This window comes from Anomalospiza imberbis, unplaced genomic scaffold, assembly GCF_031753505.1.
Source record: "Anomalospiza imberbis isolate Cuckoo-Finch-1a 21T00152 unplaced genomic scaffold, ASM3175350v1 scaffold_94, whole genome shotgun sequence".
NCBI lineage: Eukaryota > Metazoa > Chordata > Aves > Passeriformes > Viduidae > Anomalospiza > Anomalospiza imberbis.
This window is the reverse complement of record NW_027100560.1, coordinates 156,485-184,130: the sequence shown is the minus strand read 5'-3', so window position 1 is coordinate 184,130 and position 27,646 is coordinate 156,485. Positions and strand designations below refer to the sequence as shown.

Genomic DNA, 27,646 nt, shown 5'->3' with positions numbered 1-27,646 from the left:
AGTTCCGCAGGCGGCGGATCCCGGCTGATCCCGTCGGATCCCGCTGGATCTCCGTGGGCGGGTCAGGTGTAGGGGATATGGGGATGTGGGAATGGGAACACCGGGGAATTCAGCACACAAAGATCCCGGGATCGTACTCCAAAAAATGCCTTTATTGAGCGCGGCGAGTTCTGCAGGCGGCAGATCCCGGTCGGATCCCGGGGGATCCCGTCGGATCTCCGCGGGCGGGTCAGGTGTAGGGAATATGGGGATGGGAATGGGAACTCCGGGGAATTCAGCACACGAAGATCCGGGGATCGTATCCCAAAACAAGCCTTTATTGAGCGCGGCGAGTTCCGCAGGCGGCGGATCCTGGTGGATCCCGTGGGATCCTGTCGGATCGTGGCGGGCAGGTCAGGTGTAGGGAATATGGGGATGTGGGAATGGGAACACCGGGGAATTCAGCACACGAAGATCCCGGGATCGTACTCCAAAAAATGCCTTTATTGAGCGCAGCGAGTTCCGCAGGCGGCGGATCCCGGTCGGATCCCGGGGGATCCCGTCGGATCTCCGCGGGCGGGTCAGGTGTAGGGAATGTGGGGATGTGGGGATGGGAACACCGGGGAATTCAGCACACAAAGATCCGGGGATTGTATCCCAAAACAAGCCTTTATTGAGCGCGGCGAGTTCCGCAGGCGGCGGATCCTGGTGGATCCCGTGGGATCCTGTCGGATCATGGCGGGCAGGTCAGGTGTAGGGAATATGGGGATGTGGGAATGGGAACACCGGGGAATTCAGCACACGAAGATCCCGGGATCGTACTCCAAAAAATGCCTTTATTGAGCGCGGCGAGTTCCGCAGGCAGCGGATCCCGGTCGGATCGCGTCGGATCCCGGTGGATCCCGCTGGATCTCCGCGGGCGGGTCAGGTGTAGAGGCGCACGGTGCCGTCGGCGCCGGAGGAGAAGAGCCAGGGCTGCCGGGGGTGGAAGGCGACGTCGAGCACGCCGAGGTCGAGGCGGGGGCTGTGGCCCTTGAGCACCTTCAGCGGCACCAGGAGCGCGTTCTGCAGCAGGTCGCTGCGGGGAACAGCCGGAATCGCGCGCGCGCCCCCGGAATCCCGGGAATCGCGCACGCGCGGCCCCGGAACCGCGCCCCCGGAACCACGCACGTTCGCCCCCGGAATTGCACGCGCGCCGGGAATTGCGCGCGCGCGGCCCCGGAATTACACACCGGGAATGAATTACACACCCGGAATTGCACACACACACACCGGGAATTGCACACCCGGAATTGCACACACACACACACCGGGAATTGCACACCCGGAATTGCACACACACGCCCCCGGAATTACACACCCAGAATTGCACACACACACACACCAGGAATTGCACACTCGGAATTGCACACACGCCCCGGGAATTACACACCGGGAATGAATTACACACCCGGAATTGCACACACGCCCCGGGAATTGCACACCCGGAACTGCACACACGCCCCGGGAATTGCACACCCGGAATTGTGCACACGCGGCCCCGGAATTACACACCGGGAATGAATTACACACCTGGAATTGCACACACACACACACCGGGAATTGCACACCCGGAATTGCGCACGCGCCCCGGGAATTGCACACACGCGCCCCCAGAATTACACACCCGGAATTGCATACACACACCAGGAATTGCACACCCGGAATTGCACACACGCCCCGGGAATTGCACACCCGGCATTGCACACACACACCGGGAATTGCACACCTGGAATTGCACACGCCCCGGGAATTGCACACCCGGCATTGCACACACACACGGGGAATTGCACACCCGGAATTGCACACACACACAGGGAATTGCACACCCGGAATTGCACACACGCCCCCGGGAATTGCACACCCAGAATTGCACACACGCCCCCGGGAATTGCACACCGGGAATTGCACACACGTCCCGGGAATTACACACCGGGAATGAATTACACACCCGGAATTGCACACACACACACACCGGGAATTGCACACCCGGAATTGCACACACACACACACCAGGAATTGCACACCGGGAATTGCACACACGTCCCGGGAATTACACACCGGGAATGAATTACACACCCGGAATTGCACACACACACACACCGGGCATTGCACACCCGGAATTGCACACACACCCTGGGAATTACACACCGGGAATGAATTACACACCCGGAATTGCACACACGCCCCAGGAATTGCACACCCGGAATTGCACACACGCCCCGGGAATTGCACACCCGGAATTGCACACACGCCCCGGGAATTGCACACCCAGAATTGCACACACGCCCCCGGGAATTGCACACCGGGAATTGCACACACGTCCCGGGAATTACACACCGGGAATGAATTACACACCCGGAATTGCACACACACACACACCGGGAATTACACACCCGGAATTGCACACACACACACACCAGGAATTGCACACTCGGAATTGCACACACGCCCTGGGAATTACACACCGGGAATGAATTACACACCGGGAATTGCACACACGCCCTGGGAATTGCACACCCGGAATTGCACACACGCACCGCTGGAATTACACACCCGGAATTGCACACACGCCCCCAGAATTACACACCCGGAATTGCATACACACGCGCCCCGGGAATTACACACACGCGCCCCCGGAATTGCACCCCCGGAATTGCGCACACACAGCCCCGGAATTACACACACCCCCCCAGAATTACACACCGGGAATTACACACCCGGAATTGCACACACACCCCCGGGGAATTACACACACACGCCCCCGGAATTACACACCCGGAACTGCGCACACACCCCGGGAATTGCACACACACACCCGGAATTGTACACACACCGGGAATTGCGCACACGCCCCGGGAATGGCACACCCGGAATTGCGCACACACGGCCCCGGAATTGCACACCGGGAATGAATTACACGCCCGGAATTACACACACACCGGGAATGAATTACACACCCGGAATTACACACACACACACACCAGGAACTGCACACACGCGCCCCCGGAATTACACACCCGGAATTGCACACACATCCCGGGAATTACACACACATGCCCCCGGAATTACACACACACACACACACTGGGAATTACACACCTGGAATTACACACACACACACCTGGAATTACACACCTGGAATTGCACACACGCATCCCTGGAATTGCACACACACACACTGGGAATTACACACCAGGAATTGCACACACACACACACCCCCGGAATTCCACACCCGGAATTGCACACACACTGGGAATGAATTACACACTGGGAATTGCACACACAGCGGGAATGAATTCCACACCGGGAATTGCACAGCAGGAATTCCACACCGGGAACTCCACACCGGGAACTCCACAGCAGGAACTCCACAGCGGGAATTCCACAGCAGGAATTCCACAGCGGGAACTCCACACCGGGAACTCCACACCGGGAATTCCACAGTGGGAACTCCACACCGGGAATTCCACACCGGGAACTCCACAGCGGGAATTCCACAGCAGGAATTCCACAGCGGGAATTCCACAGCGGGAATTCCACACCGGGAATTCCACAGCAGGAATTCCACAGCGGGAATTCCACAGCGGGAACTCCACACCGGGAATTCCACAGCGGGAACAACAACGGGAATTCTGACATTGGGAACGGCAGCGGGAATTCCACACCGCGAACAACAGTAACAGCAATGGGAACAGCAACGGGAACAACGGGAATTCTCAATGGGAACAACAACGGGAACAACGGGAATTCTCAATGGGAACAACAACGGGAACAACGGGAACAACAACAGGAAATCTCAATGGGAACAATGTGAACAACGGGAACAACGAGAATTCTGACACCGGGAACAACGGGAACAACGGGAGCGGGAACAGGAATTCTGACACTGGGAGCGGGAATTACAACAGCGGGAATGGGAACTCTGGGAGTGGGAATGGGAATTCTCACAAGAGGAATGGGAATTCTCAGAGTGGGAATGGGAATTCCGACACCAGGGATTGGAATTCTGACACTGGGAATGGGAATTCTGACACTGGGAACGGGAATTACGACACCGGGAATGAGAATTCTCACAGCGGGAATGGGAATTCCGACACCAGGAACGGGAATTCTGACACTGGGAACGGGAATTACAACACTGGGAATGGGAACTACGGGAGTGGGAACGGGAATTCTGACACTGGGAACGGGAATTACGACACCGGGAATGGGAATTCTCACAGCGGGGATGGGAATTCCGACACCAGGAATGGGAATTCTGACACTGGGAACTGGAACTCCGGGAGTGGGAACGGGATATCTCCGGAATTCCCCACAACTGCCCCAAAAGTGCTGCTGCCACCCCAAGGACCCCAGAAAAGAGGGATCTGATCCCATAAATCCTGTGAATCCCAAAATGCCCACAAATAAATTCATTAATCCCATTAATCCCACAAATCCTGTAAACCCTGGCAATCCCCAAAATCCCACAAATCCCATAAAATCCATCCATAAATCCCCTAAGTAAATCCCATAAGTCCCGTGAATCCCACGATCCCATAAATTAATCCCTAAATTCCATAAACAAATCCCTTTATTCCCATAAATAAATCCCGGAATTCCCATGATTCCCATAAATCTGACAAATCCCATACATAAATCCCAGAATTCCCAGAAATCCCATAAATAAACCCCAGAATTCCCAGAAATCCCAGAAATAAATCCCGGAATTCCAGTGAATCCTGTAAATCTCAGAAATAAATCCCATAATTCCCATAAATCCCATAAATCCCAGAATTCCCATAAATCCCGTAAATAAATCCATTCATTCCCATAAATAAATCCCGTGAATCCCATAAATAAATCCCTTAATTCCCATGAATCCCATAAATCTGACAAATCCCATAAATAAATCCCGGAATCCTCGTGAATCCCGTAAATAAATCCCGGAATTCCCAGAAATCCCACAAATAAATCCATAAATCCCGTACTTGTAGACCATTCCGTGGCAGACGATGACGGAGCCGTCGTCGGAGCCGGAGGCGAAGAGCGGGTAATGCTGGTGGAACGCCACGGAGCGCACGGCGCGGCGATGGTGCCTGGGAAAACGGGAATCGGAGCTCGGAAAAACGGGATAAACACCGGGAAAAACACCCGGAAAAACGCCGGGAAAAATGGGAATCAGAGCTCGGGAAAAATGGGACAAACAATGGGATAAACACTGGGAAAATGGGAATCAGAGCTCAGGAAAACAGGATAAACACTGGGGAAAACACTGGGAAAAACACCGGGAAAAGCACCGGGAAAAACGCCGGGAAAAACGGGAATCAGAGATCGGGAAAAACGGGATAAACACCGGGATAAACAGTGGGAAAAAAGGGAATCAGAGCTCGGAAAAATGGGATGAACACTGGGAAAAACACCGGGAAAAACGCTGGGAAGAATGGGAATCCGAACTGGGAAAAATGGGATAAACACCGGGATAAACAGCGGGAAAAGCACCAGGAAAAACACCGGGAAAAATGGGAATCAGAGCTCGGGAAAAACGGGATAAACACTGGGAAAAACACCGGGAAAAAAGGGAATCAGAGCTCGGAAAAATGGGATGAACACTGGGAAAAACACCGGGAAAAACGCTGGGAAAAATGGGAATCAGAACCGGGAAAAATGGGATAAACACCGGGATAAACAGCGGGAAAAGCACCGGGAAAAACACCGGGAAAAACACCGGGAAAAATGGGAATCAGAGCTCGGGAAAAACGGGATAAACACTTGGAAAAACACCGGGAAAAAGGAATCAGAGCTCGGAAAAATGGGATGAACACTGGGAAAAACACCGGGAAAAACGCTGGGAAAAATGGGAATCAGAACCGGGAAAAATGGGATAAACAGCGGGATAAACAGCGGGAAAAGCACCGGGAAAAACACCGGGAAAAATGGGAATCAGAGCTCGGGAAAAACGGGATAAACACTGGGAACAACACCGGGAAAAACACCAGGAAAAACACCGGGATAAATGGGAATCAGAGCTCGGGAAAACGGGATAAACACCGGGAAAAACACTGGGAAAAATGACAGGAAAAACGCCGGGAAAAATGGGAATCAGAACCGGGAAGAACGGGATAAACACCGGGAAAAACACCGGGAAAACCACCGGGAAAACCACCAGGAAATCAGAACCCATGAAAAACGGGAATTAGCACCGGGAAAACCACCGGGAATTAGAGCCTGCATAAACGGAATGAAGACCAGGATAAACACTGGGAAAATGGGAATCAGAGCTCAGGAAAGTGGGATAAACACCGGGAAAAACAGCAGGAAAAATGGGAATTAGAGCCTGGGAAAATGGGATAAACACCAGGAAAAAATGGGAATCAGCACCAGGAAAAGCAGGAATCAGCACTGGGAAAAGTGGGAAAACCACTGGAAAGAACAGGGATAACCACTGGGAAAAGTGGGAATCAGAACTGGGAAAAACAGGATAACCATCAGGAAAACCAGGATAAGCACCCAGGATAACAGGGGACAGCAGCCCAGGAAAATGAGGATAACCACGGGGGAAAACTGGGATAACCGCCGGGAAAAACACGGATAAGGATTCAGGAAAAGCTGGGATGACTGCCAGGGAAAAGGGGAGAATGACCTGGGAAAAACGGAGATAAGCACTGAGGAAAAACCGGGATAATGACACGGGATAATGGGGGATAACGAGGGAGAGCGACCTGGGATAATCTGGGGTAGCAGCCCAGGAAAAACCGGGATAAGAACCTGGGATAATTTGGGACAACAACCCGGGATAACTTCGGATAACAGCCTGGGGTAATTTGGGATAACGACCCGGGATAATTCGGGATGACGACCTGGGATAACGTGGGATAACAACCCGGGATAATTTGGGATAACGACCTCAGAAAATCTGGGATAACAACCCGGGAAAATGTGGGATAACAACCCGGGATAATTTGGGATAACGACCTCAGAAAATCTGGGATGACAACCCGGGACAATTTGGGATCACATCTCAGGATAATTTGGGATAACGACCTCAGAAAACTTGGGATGACAACCTGGGAAAATGTGGGATAACAACCCGGGATAATTTGGGATAACGACCTCAGAAAATCTGGGATGACAACCCGGGATAATTTGGGATCACACCTCAGGATAATTTGGGATAACAACCCGGGAAAACGTGGGATAACAACCCGGGATAATCTGGGATCACATCTCAGGATAATTTGGGATAACAACCTCAGAAAATCTGGGATGACAACCCGGGATAATTTGGGATAACGACCTCAGGATAATTTGGGATAACGACCTCAGAAAATCTGGGATGACAACCTGGGAAAACGTGGGATGACAACCCGGGATAATTTGGGATCACATCTCAGGATAATTTGGGATAACGACCTCAGAAAACTTGGGATGACAACCTGGGAAAATGTGGGATAACAACCCGGGATAATGTGGGATAACGACCTCAGAAAATCTGGGATGACAACCCGGGATAATTTGGGATCACATCTCAGGATAATTTGGGATAACGACCTCAGAAAATCTGGGATGACAACCTGGGAAAACGTGGGATAACAACCCGGGATAATCTGGGACAACCACCCGGGCTGACGAGGGCACACGGGGCTCCCATCCCCGCAAAAACCCTGGGATGAGCCGGGATTTGCGGCTGCCCGGGAGAGCCGGGCCACCGGGAACGCTCCCAGGGCGACCCGGCGGATCCCGGGAAGCCGCGGGAACGCCGGCGCTCACCGCAGCAGCCGGTAGGGCCGCGTGGACAGGTCCAGGTCAAACCAGGCCAGCTTGCTGTCGTAGCTCCCGCAGATCACGTTGTCCCCTAGGGAAAAACCCCCGGAGTCAGCGGGATCCCCGGATTCCCCCGCGGGGGATCCCGGGCGCTCCCGGGGACGATCCCGCACCTCCGGGGTGCACGGCCATGCTGGAGATCCACTGGCAGTTGCTCTGGAGTTTCTTGGTGAGCTCCTGGCGGAGGAGGTTGTAGATCCGCACGGATCGCTGGGAAGCCACCAGGAAGTAGGGCCGGAGCGGGTGGAAGCGCACGCACTGGATCATCCCCGGGCTCTTCCGGAAGGGATTCTGGCTCCAGCGCCGGCTGCTCTGGTGGATCAGCACCTGCCGGCCGCCGGGGTTCCGCACCACCGAGGCCCAGTAATCGCCCTTGCCGTGCCACGTCACCTGCGTCACCGGCTGGGAACGGAATGGGAGCGGGATCAGCATTGGGATCGGGATTGGGATCGGGATCCGGGTGAGATCCCGAGATCCCGACCCTACAGATCACCACCCAGGCCCGGGAATCGCCCTGGCCGCGCCACGTCACCGGCTGGGAACGGAATGGGAGCGGGATCGGGATCGGGATCGGGATTGGGATCGGGATCGGGATCCGGGTGAGATCCCGAGATCCCGACCCTACGGATCACCAGCCAGGCCCGGGAATCGCCCTGGCCGTGCCGCGTCACCGGCTGGGAACGGAATAGGAGCGGGATCAGCATCGGGATCGGGATTGGGATCGGCATCCGGGTGAGATCCCGAGATCCCGACCCTACGGATCACCACCGAGGCCCAGTAATCGCCCTGGCCGTGCCACGTCACCTGCGTCACCGGCTGGGAACGGAATGGGAGCGGGATCGGGATCGGGATTGGGATCGGGATCCGGGTGAGATCCTGAGATCCCGACCCTCTGGATCACCACCCAGGCCCGGGAATCGCCCTGGCCGTGCTGCGTCACCGGCTGGGAAGGGAATGGGAGCGGGATTGGGATCGGGATCTGGGTAAGATCCCGAGATCCTGACCCTCTGGATCACCAGCCAGGCCTGGGAATCGCCCTGGCCATGCCGCATCACCGGCTGGGAATGGAATGGGAGCGGGATTGGGATTGGGATCGGGATCCAGGTGAGATCCCGAAATCCCAACTCCCTGGATCAGCACCCAGGCCCAGGAATTGCCCTTGCCGTGCCACGTCACCTGCGTCAACGGCTGGGAAGGGAATGGGAGCGGGATTGGGATTGGGATTGGGATCGGGATCAGGATCCGGGTGAGATCCCGAGATCCCGACCCTACGGATCACCACCCAGGCCCGGGAATCACCCTGGCCGTGCCGCGTCACCGGCTGGGAACGGAATGGGAGCGGGATCGGGATCGGGATCGGGATCCGGGTGAGATCCTGAGATCCCGACCCTCTGGATCACCAGCCAGGCCTGGGAATCGCCCTGGCCGTGCTGCGTCACCTGCGTCACCGGCCGGGAATGGGATCAGGATCGGGATTGGGATCCGGGTGAGATCCCGAGATCCCGACCCTACGGATCAGCACCCAGGCCCGGGAATCGCCCTGGCCGTGCCGCGTCACCGGCTGGGAATGGAATGGGAGTGGGATTGGGATTGGGATTGGGATTGGGATCCGGGTGAGATCCCAAAATCCCGACCCTCTGGATCAGCACCAGGGCACAGGAATCGCCCTGGCCGTGCTGCGTCACCTGCGTGAGCGGAATGGGATCGGGATCAGAAATGGGATCGGGAATGGGATTGGGCTGGGAATGAGAATAGGAATGGGATCTGGGTGAGATCCTGAGATCCCGACCCTCTGGATCATCCCGGAGCTCCTTGGGGTGGGAAATGGGAATGGGAACGAGAACAGGAAGGGGACGCGGGTGAGATCCCGACCCTCTGGATCATCCTGGAGCTCCCCACGGTGGGAATAGCGGGATCGGGGAAGGGGTGAGGGTGAGAGTTTGGTTGGTGGGTCCAGAGATGGGATTGGGAATGGGATTGGGAATGGGATTGGGAATGGGATTGGGAATGGGATTGGGAATGGGGGAATTCCTGGGAGCGGCTGAGGGAGCTGCAGGGGCTCATCCCGGAGAAAAGCGGGATTGAAGGGATCCAGGGGGATCCAGGGCGGGATCTGCTCCCAGGGAACGGGGATAGGAGCTGGGAAATGGCCTCTGGTTGGGATTTTCGGGAGCATTCCCCTGGAAAGGGCTGGAATTCTGGGATTTCAGGCCTCGGGAAGCAGGGCGGGGACTGAGGGTGGCGATTCCCAGGAGAAGCTGGGAAAAGGGGCCGATCCCAGCTGGAATTCCTGCGGCTCCGGGAAATGTTCCCGGGGATCCCCGGAGAATGGGGCTGGGGAGGATCCCCCTGCTGGGAAAGGCTCCGGCACTTCCCGGCATTCCCGGGAATGGGAAGGGATCCCTCGGGATGTGGAGAGAGGGTCAGGATCCTTTTGGGATCCTCCCCTTGGGATGTGGAGCTGGGAAGAAGGATCCTCTTGGAATTGCGCCCCTCGGGATGCAGACGTGGGAACGAGGCCCCTCCCTGGATCCCAGGAATGCCGAGCCCAGCCGGATCCTGGGAATGCTGATCCCCCCAAAACCCTGGGAATGCTGATCCCACCCGGATCCCGGGAATGTGGAATGCCGAGCCCACCTAGATCCTGGGAATGCCGATCCCACCCAGATCCCAGGAATACCGACCCCAGCCAGATCCCGGGAATGCCGATCCCACCCAGATCCTAGGAACAGTGAGCCCAGCCGGATCCTGGGAATGCCAACACCACCCGGATCCCGGGAATGCAGATCCCAGCCAGATCCCGGGAATGCTGATTCCACCCAGATCCCAGGAATACCGACCCCAGCCAGATCCCGGGAATGCTGATCCCACCCAGATCCTAGGAACACTGAGCCCAGCCAGATCCTGGGAATGCCAACACCACCCGGATCCCGGGAATGCCGATCCCACCCGGATCCCAGGAACACCGGGCCCAGCCAGATCCCGGGAATGCCGATCCCAGCCAGATCCCGGGAATGCCGATCCCAGCCAGATCCCGGGAATGCCGATCCCACCTTGTCGTGCTGCACCAGCAGCCGGATCCCCTTCCCGCGCTCCTCGGGGCTGGCCGGGATCCACCGCACCGGCTGGATCCGCTCCTCCTCCGGAGCTTCCCAGGAATCCAGGAGCTGATCCGTGGCTGCCACCAGCAGCCGGTCCCCGAGGCCCGGATTCACCAGGAGCACCTGCTCATCCCTGGGGAATGGGAAGCCCGGGATCAGGGGGAACCCTCTGGGATCAGGGAATCCTCCCCAGGAGCACCTGCTCATCCCTAGGGAATGGGATCGGGGGAAATCCGGGATCAGGCAACGCTCCTGTGGGAGGGAATGGGACTGGGATGCTCCAGAGCCCAGGCAGGGAATGAACTCTGGCAGAGGATCCGGCATCTCCAGAGGAAAACTGGAAGTGATCCCGGGGGAATGATCCCAGGGGAAGGATCCCTGGGAACTCATGCGGGAAGGGGATTGGGATTCCAGGAAAAACTGGGAATGATCCCTGGGGATGATCGCTGGGGGAAATCAGACGGCCGCCAGGCAGATGGAGGGATTGGAGATTCCAGGGAAATCTGGGAATGATCCCTGGGGATGATCCCTGGGGGAACTCACATGGCCACGGCCACCAGGCAGAGGGAGGGATTGGGATTCCAGGGAAATCTGGGAATGATCCCTGGGAATGATCCCTGGGGATGATCCCAGGGGGAACTCACACAGCCACGGCCACCAGGCAGAGGGAGGGGTTGGGATTCCAGGGAAATCTGGGAATGATCCCTGGGAATGATCCCTGGGGATGATCCCAGGGGGAACTCACACAGCCACGGCCACCAGGCAGAGGGAGGGATTGGGATTCCAGGGAAATCTGGGAATGATCCCTGGGAATGATCCCTGGGGGAACTCACACGGCCACGGCCACCAGGCAGAGGGAGGGATTGGGATTCCAGGGAAATCTGGGAATGATCTCTGGGAATGATCCCTGGGGATGATCCCAGGGGGAACTCACACAGCCACGGCCACCAGGCAGAGGGAGGGGTTGGGATTCCAGGGAAATCTGGGAATGATCCCTGGGAATGATCCCTGGGGATGATCCCAGGGGGAACTCACACAGCCACGGCCACCAGGCAGATCCTGGCACTGAGATTCCAGGGAAATCTGGGAATGATCCCTGGGGATGATCCCTGGGGAAGGATCCCTGGGGGAACTCACACAGCCACCAGGCAGAGGGAGGGGTTGGGATTCCAGGGAAATCTGGGGATGATCCCTGGGGATGATCCCTGGGGATGATCCCTGGGGGCACTCACACGGCCACGGCCACCAGGCAGAGGGAGGGATTGGGATTCCAGGGAAATCTGGGAATGATCCCTGGGAATGATCCCTGGGGGAACTCACATGGCCACGGCCACCAGGCAGATCCTGGCACTGAGATTCCAGGGAAATCTGGGAATGATCCCTGGGGATGATCCCAGGGCACTCACACGGCCACCAGGCCGATGGAGGGATTGGGATTCCAGCGAAATCTGGGAATGATCCCTGGGGATGATCCCTGGGGGAACTCACACGGCCACAGCCACCAGGCAGATCCTGGCATTGGGATTCCAGGGAAATCTGGGAATGATCCCTGGGGATGATCCCTGGGGAAGGATCCCTGGGGGAACTCACACAGCCACCAGGCAGAGGGAGGGGTTGGGATTCCAGGGAAATCTGGGAATGATCCCTGGGGATGATCCCTGGGGATGGATCCCTGGGGGAACTCACACAGCCACGGCCACCAGGCAGATGGAGGGGTTGGGATTCCAGGGAAATCTGGGAATGATCCCTGGGAATGATCCCAGGGGGATTCCCAGGGAAATCTGGGAATGATCCCTGGGGGCACTCACACGGCCACGGCCACCAGGCAGATGGAGGGGTTGGGATTCCAGAGAAATCTGGGAATGATCCCTGGGGATGATCCCTGAGGGCACTCACACGGCCACGGCCACCAGGCAGATGGAGGGGTTGGGATTCCAGGGAAATCTGGGAATGATCCCTGGGGATGATCCCTGGGGGCACTCACACGGCCACGGCCACCAGGCAGATCCTGGCACTGAGATTCCTGGGAAATCTGGGAAGGATCCCAGGGCACTCACACGGCCCCAGCCACCAGGCAGAGGGAGGGGTTGGGATTCCAGGGAAATCTGGGAATGATCCCTGGGGATGATCCCTGGGGGCACTCACACGGCCACGGCCACCAGGCAGATGGAGGGATTGGGATTCCAGGCCACGCTCTTGACCACGGATCCGACGGGAAGCGTGCGGAGGCAGCGGGCCGTGCTCACCTCCCAGAACCGCGCCGTGCCGTCGTCGGAGCCTGCGGACACCGAGGGGCAGAACGAGACAACGGGATAGCGGGAGAACGGGAGAAAATGGGATTGGGATAGTGAGGATGGGATAATGGCAGTGGAGGGGGGGGGGGATAATGGGATCGGGATGGAGATGGGATAATGGGATCGGGATGGAGATGGGATAATGGGAATGAGATAACGGGAATGGGGATGGGAATGGGATAATGGGAATGGGATGGAGATGGGATAATGGGAATGAGATAACGGGAATGGGGAATGAGATAACGGGAATGGGGAATGCAATAACGGGAATGGGGATGGGATCATGGAAATGGGGATGGGATAATGGGAATGGGGATGGGATAATGGGAATGGGGATGGGATAATGGGATTGGGATGGTGATGGGACAATGGGAATGAGATAACGGGAATGGGGATGGGAATGGGATAATGGGAATGGGGATGCGGAGGGGATAATGGGATTGGGAATGGGAACGAGATAATGGGATTGGGATGGAGATGGGATAATGGGAATGAGATAACGGGAATGGGGATGGGAATGGGATCGAGGAAATGGGGATGAGATAAAGGGAATGGGATAATGGGATCGGGATGGAGATGGGATAATGGGAATGGGATAATGGGATTGGGATGGAGATGGGATAATGGGAATGAGATAACGGGAATGGGGATGGGATCATGGAAATGGGGATGGGATAATGGGAATGGGGATGGGATCATGGGAATGGGGATGGGATCATGGGAATGGGGATGGGATAATGGGAGATAATGGGATTGGGATGGAGATGGGATAATGGGAATGAGATAACGGGAATGGGGATGGGAATGGGATCATGGGAAGGGGATAATGGGGATGGGGATGGGATAATGGGAATGGGATAATGGGATCGGGATGGAGATGGGATAATGGGAATGGGGATGGGATCATGGGGATGGGATAATGGGAATGGGGATGGGATCATGGGGATGGGATAATGGGAATGGGGATGCGGAGGGGATAATGGGAATGGGATAATGGGATTGGGATGGTGATAGGACAATGGGAATGAGATATCGGGAATGGGGATGGGGATGGGATCATGGGAATGGGGATGGGATAATGGGAATGGGATAATAATGGGATTGGGATGGAGATGGGATAATGGGAATGAGATAACGGGAATGGGGATGGGGATGGGATCATGGGAATGGGGATGGGATAACGGGAATGGGGATGGGATCATGGGAATGGGGATGGGATAATGGGAATGGGATAATGGGATTGGGATGGTGATGGGACAATGGGAATGAGATAACGGGAATGGGGATGGGGATGGGATCATGGGAATGGGGATGGGATAGTGGGAATGGGATAACGAGAATGGGGATGGGAATGGGATCATGGAAATGGGGATGGGATAACGGGAATGGGGATGGGATCATGGGAATGGGGATGGGATCATGGGAATGGGATAATGGGATTGGGATGGTGATGGGACAATGGGAATGAGATAACGGGAATGGGGATGGGAATGGGATAATGGAAATGGGGATGGGATAACGGGAATGGGGATGGGATAATGGGAATGGGGATGGGATCATGGAAATGGGATTGGGAATGGGATAAGATGGTAATGGGATAATAGGATGGGAATGGGAATGGGAATAGGGATGGGAACGGGAATGGAGAATGGGTAACAGGAATGGGAATGGGATGGGAATGGGATAAAGGGAATGGGATTGGGATGGGAACAGGCATGGGAATGAGAATGGGAATGGGATGGGAATGGAGATGGGAACAGGACAGGAATGGGATGGAAATGGGAATGGGGATGGGATTGGGATAATGGGAATAGGATTGGGAATGGGATAATGGGATTAGGATTGAGATTAGCAATGGGATATTGGGATAATGGGATTCAGAATGGGATATTGGGATAATAGGACTGGGGTAAGGGGATTGGGAATGGGATAACGGGATTGGGACTGGGACCCCAGAGCAGCTGGAAAAGCTCCGGAGTTTTCCAGAGGCGCCGCAGGACAGGGCCCATCCCGGGATCCTCCCCCAGGGCCGAGGTTGGGATTTTCCAGAGGGGAAAGCCCGGATCCCAAAGCTGGCCCCGGAGCAGCTCGGGGTGGAGCTGGGCTGAGGATCCATGGGATTATCCCGGGAATTCCCGATCCAGGGTCGGATCCGTACCTGACACCAACCACTGCCCGCTGGGGGAGACGCTCAGGGTCCGCACCAGGCTGGAATGGCCGTGGTAAATCTGGGAAAAAAAACGGGAATGTGGGAGAATCCCAAATCCCAGGAGCTCCCTGGGAGCCTCCAGGAGCTGCTCCGGAATCCTCGGGAAGGAGGAGGAATTTGGGATCTGGAGGGAGCACACCCAAGGCCACCCCATCCCATATCCACAGGGGTGGGAAATCCTGGGATTGGGGATTCCAGCCTGGAATTCCAGCTCTTCCCAGGGGAATATTCCCTAAAATCCCAACCCGAGGCCGTTCCCTGGGTCCTGTCCCTGTTTTCCCTGGGAGCAGATTCTGCCCTGGATCCTTCAATCCCGCTTTTCTCCGGGATGAGCCCCCCAAGATCCCTCAGCCGCTCGGAGGAAGCTCTCCGGAGCCATTCCCAAAAAATTTCCCAGGAAACGGGGATTCTCCTCAGCCCCGTTTCCCGGGAAATCCCGGGAACATTTCCCGGAGCCGCAGGAATTCCAGCTGGGATCGGCCCCTTTTCCCAGCTTCTCCTGGGAATCCTCGGCCTCAGTTCCTGCCCTGCTTCCCGAGACCCCACACCCCAGAATTCCACCAAATTCCGGGGGAATATTCCCAAAAAATCCCTCACCAGGGCCTGGGTGGTGGGGAAGGGCTGCAGATCCCTCGGCCGGGGAAGTTTGGGAATGAGATCCTCGGGATCCACGTTGACCTGCGGGATGGACACCACACAAATCCCAGCTGCTCCCGACCCTCCGGAGCTTCCCGGGAAACCGTTCCCAGCTCCGGCCGGGAATCCCCGGCACGGGTGGCAACGCCGGGCCGGCGTTCCCGGCCCGGCGTTCCCGTTTTTTCCCCGGGATTTGGGATGCCCACCCGCATCTTGCGCTGCCGGGGGCACAGGTAGAGGTCGAGGCAGCGCTCGAAGCGCTCGTGGATGAAGCGGGAGTAGGCGGGAACGGCGCGCAGGCTCCGGAATTTCTGCGGGATGAAGTTCAGGCGCCGCTCGGCCGGCTCCTGCTGCTCCCAGGCCAGCTTCTGCGGGAATTCCGGGAGTGGGAACGGTGGGGATGGGAATGAGGGAATGGGATAATGGGGATGGGAAAAATGGGAATGGCAGTGGGAGTGGGAAGGGGATGGAGCCAGCTGAGAATGGGAATGGAATGGAATGGGAATGGGAATGAGGGTAGGATTGGGAATGGGAATGTGGATGGGAATAGGGTGGGAATGGGGATGGGGATGGGGATGGGAGTGGGAAAAATGGGAATGGGATGGATCCAACTGAGAATGGGAATGTGGATGGGAATGGGAAAATGGGAATGGGATTGGGAAAATGATGGATCCAGCTGGGAATGGGAATGGAATGGAATGGAGTGGGATGGGAGTGGGATTGGGAATGAGGATAGGAATGAGGATGGGATTGGGAATGGGGATGGCAGTGGGAATGGGAATGGGATTGGGAATGGGAACAATGGAAATGGGAAAAATGGAAATGGAAATGGGGATGGGAATGGGATTGGGAATGGGAAAAATGGGAATGGGAAAAATGGAAATGGGAATGGGGATGGGAATGGGATTGGGAATGGGAGTGGGAATGGGAAAAATGGGAATGGGAAAAATGGAAATGGGAATGGGAATGGGAATGGGAGTGGGAATGGGATTGGGAATGGGAAAAATGGGAATGTAGATAGATGGGGATGGGAAATGGGGATGGGAATGAGGATGGGATTGGGAATGGGGATGGGAAAAATGGAAATGGAAAAGGGAACGGGGATGGGGATGGGAATGGAAGTGGGAAGTGGGAATAGGATTGGGAATGGGAAAAATGGGAATGGGAAAAATGGGAATGGGAATGTAGATAGATGGGGATGGAAAATGGGAATGGGGATGAGGATGGGATTGGGAATGGGGATGGGAAGAATGGAAATGGGAATAGGACGGGAATGATGGGGATGGGGATGGGAATGGGATGGGACGCCCTGGGCTTGGGAAGAGCCATTCCCAAGGGTTGGGATCGCTCCCATCAGCAGCTCCTTGGCCGGGATTTTCCATCCTCCTCCTCCCATCGGGATCTTCCCATCCTCATCCCACTGGAGCTTTCCCACCCTCCGCATCCCACTGGGATATTTCCACCCTCCCCAGCCTTTCCCTCCTCATCCCACCGGAGTTTTTCCCACCGGGATTTCCCTGCCCGTTTCCCCCCCCCATCCATCCATCCCCTCTGGATTCAAATCCCACTCCAGGCCCTCTCCCAGTTATCCAGGGACGCCCCAATCCCTGGGGAGTGACCCCAAATCTCCCTTCATTCCACGGGATCCTGGAATGCTCCGGCTGGGAATTCGGAGCTGATCCCATTCCAGGGGCAGCGACAATTCCCAAAACTCATCCCCGAGCATCCCACAGATTCCCTGGAAAAGCCCTTCCAGACTCAACGTGATCCCCCCAAATCCCCTCCGCGGAGCAGCCCCGTGGCACCCCCCGGAATTCCCGGCATTCCCACCTCCTCGGGGCTGAGCAGGAATTCCGGGGGGGGGTTGTAGGACTCGGCGTGGCCCGGCAGCGGGATTTTGGGAGCGGGGACGTGCATCTTGTGCCGGCCCAGCACGGAGTTGGGATCCTCCCGCGCCCACAGGTCGTAAAACGTGGGAACGTTCTCCTTGGGCTTCCGGGGCTGGATCCAGCCCATCTTGATGGCGTGGACCAGCTTGGAGACCTGCGGAGCATTCCCGGGATTTGGGGAGGGGCGGGAGGAGAGCTTTCCATCCTCCTCATCCCACCGGAGCTTTTCCACGGATCCTCCTGATCCCACCTGGATCTTTCCAGTCTCCTGATCCCACCCGGATCTTTCCAGTCTCCTGATCCCACCAGGATCTTTCCAATCTCCTGATCCCACCCGGATCTTTCCAATCTCCTGATCCCACCTGGATCTTTCCATCCTCCTCATCCCACCGCAGCTTTTCCACCCTCCTCAGCTTTCCACGGATCCTCCTGATCCCACTGGGATCTTTGCAATCTCCTGATCCCAACTGGATCTTTCCAGTCTCCTGATCCCAACTGGATCTTTCCAGTCTCCTGATCCCACCTGGATCTTTCCAGTCTCCTGATCCCACCAGGATCTTTCCATCCTCCTGATCCCACCCGGATCTTTCCAATCTCCTGATCCCACCCGGATCTTTCCAGTCTCCTGATCCCACCTGGATCTTTCCAATCTCCTGATCCCACCCGGATCTTTCCAATCTCCTGATCCCACCTGGATCTTTCCATCCTCCTCATCCCACCGGAGCTTTTCCACCCTCCTCAGCTTTCCACGGATCCTCCTGATCCCACCAGGATCTTTCCAGTCTCCTGATCCCACCTGGATCTTTCCAATCTCATGATCCCACCAGGATCTTTCCAATCTCCTGATCCCACCAGGATCTTTCTAGTCTCCTGATCCCACCAGGATCTTTCCAACCTCCTCATCCCACCAGGATCTTTCCAGTCTCCTGATCCCACCTGGATCTTTCCAGTCTCCTGATCCCACCAGGATCTTTCCAATCTCCTCATCCCACCAGGATCTTTCCAGTCTCTTGATCCCACCGGGATCTTTCCAGTCTCCTGATCCCACCAGGATCTTTCCAGTCTCCCGATCCCACCTGGATCTTTCCATCCTCCTCATCCCACCGGAGCTTTTCCACCCTCCTCAGCTTTCCACGGATCCTCCTGATCCCACCAGGATCTTTCCAAACTCAATCCATTGGGATCTTTCCATCTTCCTGAGCCTTCCATCCTCCCCATCCCATCTGGGTCTTTCCCATCTCCTGATCCCACCAGGATCTTTCCATCCTCCCGATCCCACTGGGATCTTTCCAATCCCCTCAACCCATTGGGATCCTTCCATCCTTTCCAGCTTTTCCATTCTTCTCATCCCACCAGGGCTTTTCCAATCTTCTCATCCAATTTTTCTTTTCTTTCCAACCTTCTCACCCCACCAGGTTCTTTCCACTCTCCTCATCCCACCAGGATCTTCCCAATTTCCTCAGCTTTTCCACCCTCCTCATCCCATCGGGATCTTCCCAACCTCCTCATCCCACCAGGATCTTCCCAATTTCCTCAGCTTTTCCACCCTCCTCATCCCATCGGGATCTTCCCGGTCTCCTCATCCCACTTGGATCTTTCCAGTCTCCCCATCCACCCCACCAGGATCTTTCCATCCTCCTGATCCCACTGGGATCTTCCCGCCCTCCTCAGCTTTTCCGTCTTCCTCATTCCATTGGGATCTTTCCATCCTCTTTGGCTTTCCCACCCTCCTCATCCCACCTGGATCCTCCCCATCTCCTCATCCCACCTGGATCTTGCCAACCCCTTCATCCCACTGGGATCTTTCCAATCTCCTCATCCCATTGGAATCTTCCCACCCTCTTCAGCTTTTCCATCCTCCTAATCTCACCGGGATCTTTCCATCCTCCTGATCCCACCAGGATCTTTCCATCCTCATCTCACTGGGATCTTTCCATCCTCTTCATCCCACCAGGATCTTTCCATCCTCCTCATCCCACTGGGATCTTTCCATCCTCCTGATCCCACTGGGATTTCCCTGCCCTCCTCAGCTTTTCCAATCCCCTCATCCCACTGGGATCTTTCCAATCTCCTCATCCCATTGAATCTTTCCAATCTCCTCATCCCATTGAATCTTTCCAATCTCCTCATCCCATTGGATCTTTCCAATCTCCTCATCCCATTGGAATCTTCCCACCCTCTTCAGCTTTTCCATCCTCCTAATCTCACCGGGATCTTTCCATCCTCCTGATCCCACCAGGATCTTTCCATCCTCATCTCACTGGGATCTTTCCATCCTCTTCATCCCACCAGGATCTTTCCATCCTCCTCATCCCACTGGGATCTTTCCATCCTCCTGATCCCACCGGGATCTTTCCATCCTCTTCATCCTACCAGGATCTTTCCATCCTCCTCATCCCACCAGGATCTTTCCATCCTCCTGATCCCACTGGGATTTCCCCGCCCTCCTCAGCTTTTCCAATCCCCTCATCCCACTGGGATCTTTCCAATCTCCTCATCCCATTGAATCTTTCCAATCTCCTCATCCCATTGGATCTTTCCAATCTCCTCATCCCATTGGAATCTTCCCACGCTCTTCAGCTTTTCCATCCTCTTCATCCCAGCAGGATCTTTCCATCCTCCTGATCCCACTGGGATCTTTCCATCCTCATCTCACTGGGATCTTTCCATCCTCCTGATCCCACCGGGATCTTTCCATCCTCCTCATCTCACTGGGATCTTTCCATCCTCCTCATCCCACCAGGATCTTTCCATCCTCCTCACCCCACCGGGATCTTTCCATCCTCCTCACCCCACTGGGATCTTTCCATCCTCCTGATCCCACTGGGATTTCCCCGCCCTCCTCAGCTTTTCCATCTACCTCATCCCACTGGGATTTTCCAATCTCCTCATCCCATTGGATCTTTCCAATCTCCTGATCCCATTGGATCTTTCCAATCTCCTGATCCCACCAGGATCTTTCCATCCTCATCTCACTGGGATCTTTCCATCCTCTTCATCCCACCAGGATCTTTCCATCCTCCTCATCCCACCGGGATCTTTCCATCCTCCTCACCCCACTGGGATCTTTCCATCCTCCTCATCCCACCAGGATCTTTCCATCCTCATCTCACTGGGATCTTTCCATCCTCTTCATCCCACCGGGATCTTTCCATGCCCCTCATCCCACCAGGATCTTTCCATCCTCCTCACCCCACTGGGATTTCCCTGCTCTCCTCAGCTTTTCCAATCCCCTCATCCCACTGGGATCTTTCCAATCTCCTCATCCCATTGGAATCTTCCCACCCTCTTCAGCTTTTCCATCCTCCTGATCCCACCGGGATCTTTCCATCCTCCTCATCCCACCAGGATCTTTCCATCCTCCTCATCCCACCGGGATCTTTCCATCCTCCTCACCCCACTGGGATTTCCCTGCTCTCCTCAGCTTTTCCATCTTCCTCATCCCATTGGGATCTTTCCAATCTCCTCATCCCATTGGATCTTTCCAATCTCCTCATCCCATTGGATCTTTCCAATCTCCTGATCCCATTGGATCTTTCCAATCTCCTGATCCCACCAGGATCTTTCCATCCTCATCTCACTGGGATCTTTCCATCCTCTTCATCCCACCAGGATCTTTCCATCCTCCTCATCCCACCGGGATCTTTCCATCCTCCTCACCCCACTGGGATCTTTCCATCCTCCTCATCCCACCAGGATCTTTCCATCCTCATCTCACTGGGATCTTTCCATCCTCTTCATCCCACCGGGATCTTTCCATGCCCCTCATCCCACCAGGATCTTTCCATCCTCCTCACCCCACTGGGATTTCCCTGCTCTCCTCAGCTTTTCCAATCCCCTCATCCCACTGGGATCTTTCCAATCTCCTCATCCCATTGGAATCTTCCCACCCTCTTCAGCTTTTCCATCCTCCTGATCCCACCGGGATCTTTCCATCCTCCTCATCCCACCAGGATCTTTCCATCCTTCTCATCCCACCGGGATCTTTCCATCCTCCTCACCCCACTGGGATTTCCCTGCTCTCCTCAGCTTTTCCATCTTCCTCATCCCATTGGATCTTTCCAATCTCCTGATCCCACTGGGATCTTTCCATCCTCATCTCACTGGGATCTTTCCATCCTCTTCATCCCACCGGGATCTTTCCATCCCCCTCATCCCGCCAGGACCTCTCCAGTTTCCCCATCCCACCAGGGCTTTTCCACCCTCCTGATCCCACCAGGATCTTCCCAATCTCCTGATCCCACCTGGACCTTTCCATCCCCCTCATTCCACCGGGATCCTCCCAACCTCCTCAGCTTTCCCACCCGGATCTCCCCCCCGGAATTCCGGGCTCTCCCACCTTCTCCTTCTCCACCAGGGAAGGGATGAAGCTCCGTTTGTCCGCGGGCCGGTTGGTCACCGGGTGGATCCGCACCTCGTGGCTGAAGAAATCCACGGCCGGCTGGAAAACCGGGAACGCTCAGCCCCCAGCCCGCATTCCCGGCGGGAATTCCATCCCTGGGGCCGCCCATCCCACATTCCCGCCGGGAATTCCATCCCTGGGGCCGCCCATCCCACATTCCCAGTGGGAATTCCATCCCTGGGGCCTCCCCATGGGCATTCCCGGCGGGAATTCCGCCCCATTCCCAGCAGGAATCCCATCCCTGGGGCCTCCCCCTTCAGCATTCCGGGCGGGAATTCCACCCCATTCCCGCCGGGAATTCCATCCCTGGGGTCCTCTGTCCCACATTTCTGTTGGGAATTCCATCCCTGGGGCCTCCCCATGGGCATTCCCGGCGGGAATTCCGCCCCATTCCCAGCAGGAATCCCATCCCTGGGCCCTCCCCTTTCAGCATTCCGGGCGGGAATTCCATCCCGTTCCCAGTGGGAATTCCATCCCTGGGGTCCTCTGTCCCACATTTCTGTTGGGAATTCCATCCCTGGGGCCTCACTTCCCACATTTCTGTTGGGAATTCCATCCCTGGGGCCTCCCCATGGGCATTCCCGGCGGGAATTCCGCCCCATTCCCAGCAGGAATCCCATCCCTGGGGCCTCCCCCTTCAGCATTCCGGGCGGGAATTCCACCCCGCTCCCGCCGGGAATTCCGTGCCGCGTTCCCGCCGGGAGCGTGCCTGACCTCGTAGGGGTCGAAGTTGACGTCGCCGAAGTGGCCCCGCTGCAGGCGCCGGATCAGCTCCAGCTGCTCCTCCGACAGCGGCACCTCCGCCCCCGTCTGCCGGTCCTGCACCGTGCGCCTGCCGGCACGCCGCGACATGGACACCGGCATCCCGGGATTCCCGCACCGGGATGGGGGACACCGCGATACGGGGGACGCCGCGATACGGGACACCGGGATGTGGGACACCGGGATGGGGAACACCGGGATGGGGAACACCAGGATGGGGAACACTGGGATGGGGAACACTGGGATGTGGGACACCGGGATATGGACACTGGGATATGGACACTGGGATGTGGGACACTGGGATATGGACACAGGGATATGGACACCGGGATATGGACACTGGGATGGGGAATACTGGGATGTGGACACTGGGATGGACACCAGGATGGAGACCGGGATGGACACAGGGATGGACACCAGGATGGACACAGGGATATGGACACAGGGATGGACACCGGGATATAGACACTGGGATGGACACCGGGATGGGCACAGGAAAGGACACCAGGATGGACACCGGGATATGGACACTGGGATGGACACTGGGATATGGACACTGGGATGGACACTGGGATGGACACAGGAATGGACACCAGGATGGACACAGGGATATGGACACTGGGATGGACATTGGGATATGGACACTGGGATGGACACCGGGATGGACACAGGGATGGACACAGGAAAGGACACCAGGATGGACACCGGGATATGGACACTGGGATGGACACTGGGATATGGACACTGGGATGTGGACACTGGGATGGGGAACACCGGGATGTGGACACTGGGATGGACATTGGGATATGGACACTGGGATGGACACCGGGATGGACACAGGGATGGACACAGGAAAGGACACCAGGATGGACACCGGGATATGGACACTGGGATGGACACTGGGATATGGACACTGGGATGTGGACACTGGGATGGGGAACACCGGGATGTGGACACTGGGATGGGGAACACTGGGATTGGGACACAGGGATCTGGACACCGGGATGGGGAACACCAGGATTGGGACACCGGGATGGGGAACACCAGGATTGGGACACTGGGATGGGGAACACTGGGATGTGGACACCGGGATATGGACACTGGGATATGGACACTGGGATGGACACCAGGATATGAGACACCAGGATGGAGACAGGGATATGGACACTGGGATATGGACACCGGGATATGGACAGTGGGATGTGGGACACTGGGATATGGACACTGGGATGGACACAGGGATATGGACACAGGGATATGGACACTGGGATGGACATTGGGATGGACACTGGGATATGGACACCGGGATGGACACAGGGATATGGACACTGGGATATGGACACCGGGATGGACACAGGGATATGGACACAGGGATATGGACACTGGGATGGACACTGGGATGGACACCAGGATATGGACAGTGGGATGTGGGACACTGGGATATGGACACTGGGATGGACACAGGGATATGGACACTGGGATATGGACACTGGGATGGACACTGGGATATGGACACTGGGATATGGACACTGGGATGTGGGACACTGGGATATGGACACAGGGATATGGACACCGGGATATGGACACTGGGATGGACACTGGGATATGGACACTGGGATATGGACACTGGGATGTGGGACACTGGGATGGACACTGGGATATGGACACCGGGATATGAGACACGAGGATGGACACAGGGATATGGACACTGGGATGTGGACACCGGGATGGACACCAGGATGGACACAGGGATATGGACACTGGGATGGGGAACACTGGGATATGGACACTGGGATGTGGGACACAGGGATATGGACACTGGGATGGGGAACACTGGGATGTGGACACCGGGATGGACACCAGGATGGACACAGGGATATGGACACTGGGATGGGGAACACTGGGATATGGACACTGGGATGAGGGACACAGGGATTGGGACACTAGGATATGGACACTGGGATGGACACCGGGATGGACACAGGAATGGACACCAGGATGGACACAGGGATATGGACACTGGGATGGACACCGGGATGGACACAGGAATGGACACCAGGATGGACACAGGGATATGGACACTGGGATGGACACCGGGATGGACACAGGAATGGACACCAGGATGGACACAGGGATATGGACACTGGGATGGACATTGGGATATGGACACTGGGATGGACACCGGGATGGACACAGGGATATGGACACCGGGATATGGACACTGGGATGTGGACACTGGGATGGGGAACACTGGGATGTGGGACACTGGGATTGGGACACAGGGATATGGACACCGGGATATGAGACACGAGGATGGACACAGGGATATGGACACTGGGATGGGGAACACTGGGATGTGGACACCGGGATATGGACACCGGGATATGGACACTGGGATGTGGACACCGGGATGGACACCAGGATGGACACAGGGATATGGACACTGGGATGGGGAACACTGGGATGTGGACACTGGGATGTGGGACACTGGGATATGGACACTGGGATGGACACCAGGATGGACACCGGGATGGACACAGGGATATGGACACTGGGATGGGGAACACTGGGATGTGGGACACTGGGATATGGACACTGGGATGGGGACACTGGGATGGGGAACACCGGGATGTGGACACAGGGATATGGACACCGGGATGTGGACACTGGGATATGGACACTGGGATATGGACACTGGGATGGACACCGGGATGGACACAGGAATGGACACCGGGATGGACACAGGGATGGACACCGGGATGGACACAGGGATGGACACAGAAAAGGACACCAGGATGGACACTGGGATATGGACACTGGGATGGACACTGGGATATGGACACTGGGATGTGGACACTGGGATGGGGAACACTGGGATGTGGACACTGGGATGGGGAACACTGGGATGTGGGACACTGGGATATGGACACTGGGATATGGACACTGGGATATGGACACTGGGATGGACACTGGGATATGGACACTGGGATATGGACACTGGGATATGGACACTGGGATGGACACTGGGATGGACACTGGGATATGGACACTGGGATATGGACACTGGGATGAGGGACACAGGGATTGGGACACTGGGATATGGACACTGGGATGGACACCGGGATGGACACAGGAATGGACACCAGGATGGACACAGGGATATGGACACTGGGATGGACATTGGGATATGGACACAGGGATGGACACCGGGATGGACACAGGGATGGACACCAGGATGGACACCGGGATATGGACACCGGGATGGACACAGGGATGGACACAGGAAAGGACACCAGGATGGACACCGGGATATGGACACTGGGATGGACACCGGGATATAGACACTGGGATGGGGAACACTGGGATGGGGAACACTGGGATGGGGAACACTGGGATGTGGACACCGGGATATGGACACGGGGATATGGACACTGGGATGGACACCAGGATGGACACAGGGATATGGACACTGGGATGGGGAACACTGGGATGTGGACACCGGGATGGACACCAGGATGGACACTGGGATATGGACACTGGGATGTGGGACACAGGGATATGGACACTGGGATGGGGAACACTGGGATGTGGACACCGGGATGGACACCAGGATGGACACAGGGATATGGACACTGGGATGGGGAACACTGGGATGTGGACACAGGGATGGACACCAGGATGGACACAGGGATATGGACACTGGGATGGGGAACACTGGGATATGGACACTGGGATGTGGACACCAGGATATGGACAGTGGGATATGGACACTGGGATATGGACACTGGGATATGGACACTGGGATGGGGAACACTGGGATGTGGGACACTGGGATGGACACTGGGATGGACACAGGGATATGAACACTGGGATGTGGGACACAGGGATTGGGACACAGGGATATGGACACCGGGATGGACACCGGGGTGGACATGAGGATTCTGGGATATGGGACAGGGATTCCCGGGATGGACAGGGATTCCCAGGATTGGGACACGGAGGGGAATCCCGGGATGCACGTGGATTCTCGGGATGCAGAGGGAATTTCCCAGGAAGCAGAGGGATTCCTGGGATGTGGAGGGATTCCCGGGATGCAGCTGAGGATGGATGGGAGGGAGGGAGGCTCTGTGCCTGATCCCAAATCCACATATCCGGAATCACCCTGGGAAACCTCAGGAAGGCTCCAGAACCCCGAATTCCTGGAATTTTGGGCAATTCCCACACAAATTCCTGGTGCGGAGCACATCCACGGAATCACGGAACGCTTTGGGATTTTAAGGCTCATCCCCATCCCATGGGACACCTCCCGCTATCCCAAGGTTTTCCAGGGCCTTCCCGGGAATTCCTCACCAGTATTCCGGGTTTTCCATCTTCTCCAGGAACAGGTCCAGCTCGTCCTTGCTCCGCAGGGGTTTGTAGATCTTCTTCCCATCCAGGTCGTACCCGATGTGCGGAAAATCCTGGTACCATTCCATGGGAATGTTCCCCACCGTGTTCCGGATGTCCTGGAAAAAACACCGGGAAAAGG

At 56.3% G+C, this 27,646-nt stretch overlaps 1 protein-coding gene across 1 annotated transcript; it reads right to left on the bottom strand.

The window, feature by feature from the left end:
• Nucleotides 1-903: 903 nt before the first annotated feature.
• On the bottom strand, nucleotides 904-27,646 carry BOP1 (BOP1 ribosomal biogenesis factor). The gene is made up of 13 exons (XM_068179408.1): nucleotides 27,469-27,646; nucleotides 23,071-23,188; nucleotides 22,294-22,395; nucleotides 17,896-18,108; nucleotides 16,272-16,433; nucleotides 16,027-16,107; nucleotides 15,379-15,448; nucleotides 13,072-13,204; nucleotides 10,879-11,059; nucleotides 7,939-8,227; nucleotides 7,772-7,856; nucleotides 4,993-5,100; nucleotides 904-1,057 (listed from the first exon to the last, which is right to left on the bottom strand). The coding sequence occupies exons 1-13, from the start codon at nucleotides 27,591-27,593 to the stop codon at nucleotides 904-906; spliced, it is 1,821 nt and encodes a 606-aa protein (XP_068035509.1). The 5' UTR covers nucleotides 27,594-27,646.